Source organism: Tarenaya hassleriana, unplaced genomic scaffold (genome assembly GCF_000463585.1).
Source record: "Tarenaya hassleriana unplaced genomic scaffold, ASM46358v1 Cleome199, whole genome shotgun sequence".
In the NCBI taxonomy this organism is placed as follows: Eukaryota; Viridiplantae; Streptophyta; class Magnoliopsida; order Brassicales; family Cleomaceae; genus Tarenaya; species Tarenaya hassleriana.
This window is the reverse complement of record NW_010965364.1, coordinates 173,962-176,565: the sequence shown is the minus strand read 5'-3', so window position 1 is coordinate 176,565 and position 2,604 is coordinate 173,962. Positions and strand designations below refer to the sequence as shown.

Below are 2,604 nucleotides of genomic sequence, written 5' to 3'. Positions count from 1 at the left end.
TCCAACGAATACCTATGATTGTGATCGTATCCAATACCTATGATCATCTATATGATCATCAATCACACATCATACTAGTCTTGGTATATCATCATTCCCACAATGATACACGACTAGGGAGTTTAGTATTGTTCATAACAATACATGAATTTCATAACACATAAGTATGCATAATATGTAATGAATAAAACACTCATCCATCCATAAATAGACCGAAAGTGTCAATACATCAAATACATCTAAACAAAACTCGCATAACAGTACATCATAAAGCACTAAACCAACACGAACGTCACGAGAAATGACGGGCATGTAAGGCGCACCTAGTCATGCGATGTGACTAGGGTTTACAGCTAGCTCTATGGCGTGAGGCCATACGGGCATTAATGTGATTGTATTTTGATGTGATATGAGTATAGGCTTAATGCTGAATGTTATATTTTGTGTTTTATCGTTTTAATACCATTCTCGCTGGGAAGGGTTTACTGGGTTCAACACGGGTCATTCACTAAGCAGTTGTACTTAGCCCTCGTAGTTTCACCTTTTTCAGATCACGAGGAGCACGAGTAGCACACTTGGGGTGACGACGACTTCGAGAAGACAGCATCGTGTACGAAGTTTCCTTCTTTGTATGTTTTGAACTATGGAACATGATTTATACGTTTGTATGTTTTTGAACTTCACAGACCAATCTTTCTTTACCATATCTTGGCATTTGTGAACCATCGCAGCGTAAAAGAGAGCTTGTATAGGTTCTCTATCAATGAGATAGTAGTTTGTGAATATGTCTGAATCTTCAGCTTTCGCCAACCTTTCTTTCATCCCAATCGGAGAACATTGTACACGCCCCAAACCTCCGCCTTTACAAATTGCAAAGCCCATGAGAGCTCCTTCGAAAACGGACAAGAGGGTGAAGGCATTTAATAAGCGCTCCATTTTTTTTGTCGACACTTCTCCCAACGATCATTCTCTCTTCGAGTCCCAAACCCTAAATTCCCATTTCTGCCATTAAAGCACGTATTCAAAAGCTCGACAGTAGAGAATATCCAGAGGAAGAATGTCGAACAAGACCTCAATTTTCCCCATGTCTGCATCGCAGCATTTCAATGATTACGAATTCGATCCTCAGATGGACTATTCCCAGGTTCTTTCTTCACTTTATTTGGTCTCCGTCGTCTGAGTTGTTTTGGGTTTTATGAAGTTTTATGGAATGGATCTTGTTTGATTCCGGAGTAAGAACAACTAAAATCTTCTAATTTCGGATTTCCTGTGTTTTTTTTTCTGGTATGAGAATGAAAATTGAAGGTTCTGGAAGAAGAAATGAATCATAAAAGAGAAACATTTGTGAGATCCTCCATTGATGTGCTTCACTTCAAATTCCAGAAACCCATTTCGAGAAGACGATACCCGATCCGAATATCTTTAGTTTTTTTTATCTTGAACTCGGTTCATTAAATCCGGTTTATCGAAGAATCTAAAATTGAATATAAAAAATTGGTTCGACACGTCATACGCCACGTCAGATCGGTCAACACGTTTTTTTTACCAATTAACGTTTTTTTACCAATTAACGCTAAGTACGATTATAGACTTTTTTAATAAGTTCAGTAATTACGTGTTCAATTTTGTAAATTTAGAAATTAGTAGATATTTTTGCAAATTTAGAAATTAATATTAGTTGGGTATATTTAGGTTCTTTTTTCTAATTTTATTTTATAACATTAGAAATTGCGTTTGGTTTTATCCTTTTAAAATAGACTCCAAACATATCATTTCTTGGTTAGCGTGCAGACACGCGTATGTATATATGCAGTAGTTTCTCTTGTGCTTCCATTTTCACAATTCCTCGTAATAAACGACGAAACTCCCAAAAAAAAACCTTAGCGAGCTCGGCAACTATGGAGATCAAGCCTGGTTTATCCGCTCTCGTCACCGGCGCCGCCTCCGGGATCGGTACTGTTCGTGCTGGGTTTTGTTTTTTTTGGTTTAGTTTATGTGATTTATGGTGGTCCTCGCCGGATGCTTTTTTGTTTGAGGCGAAGAAATCGCACTGGCCAACTTTGCTGGGTTTGGATTCTTCGTATTGGAATGGAATTTGGAGTAATGGAAATCTGACCGTTGAATCTGTTCGTGTGTATACGATGTCATTTCCGTCCTTGTGTCCGTATAAATCTGTCACGGACACGAATCGGCGCGAGTTTTTTGGTCCTGAGATTGTTTTCATGTGATAATCTCTGTGAATTCGTTTGTAATTCGTTGATGATGAGAGGTTGATTGATTTTGTGTAGGTAGAGCTGTCAGCTTGGCTCTTGCAGAGAAAGGGGTATTTGTAACATTAGCGGACTTGTCTGAGGAGGAAGGAAGAGAGACTACTTCTCTCGTTCGGAAAGCGAATGCCAAATTCCATCCAGGGATAAGCTTTCCATCTGCAACCTTTGTTAAATGTGATGTGACTAATAGAGGTAATTATGTCGCAGACATATCTGGTCTTTGTTCTCTTCCGTGGTATACGATCAGGAGCTAGTTCAATTACGTTACCGTCCCAAATCTTGTTTGTTGTTTGTAAAAAGTATCATCTGGAACGAGGGTATTCCTGTGTAGGGA

General features: G+C 38.7%; 1 protein-coding gene across 1 annotated transcript in view; it reads left to right on the top strand.

The window, feature by feature from the left end:
* The first annotated feature begins 1,830 nt into the window (after positions 1–1,830).
* The window catches only part of LOC104811359 (zinc-binding alcohol dehydrogenase domain-containing protein 2), a 9,037-nt gene continuing 8,263 nt past the window's right edge, over positions 1,831–2,604 (top strand). The window contains exons 1-2 of the mRNA XM_010538029.2: positions 1,831–1,953; positions 2,289–2,462. Coding sequence (XP_010536331.1) covers positions 1,899–1,953; positions 2,289–2,462 — 229 coding nt within the window. The 5' untranslated portion in view covers positions 1,831–1,898. The remainder of the gene's footprint in view (positions 1,954–2,288; positions 2,463–2,604) is intronic.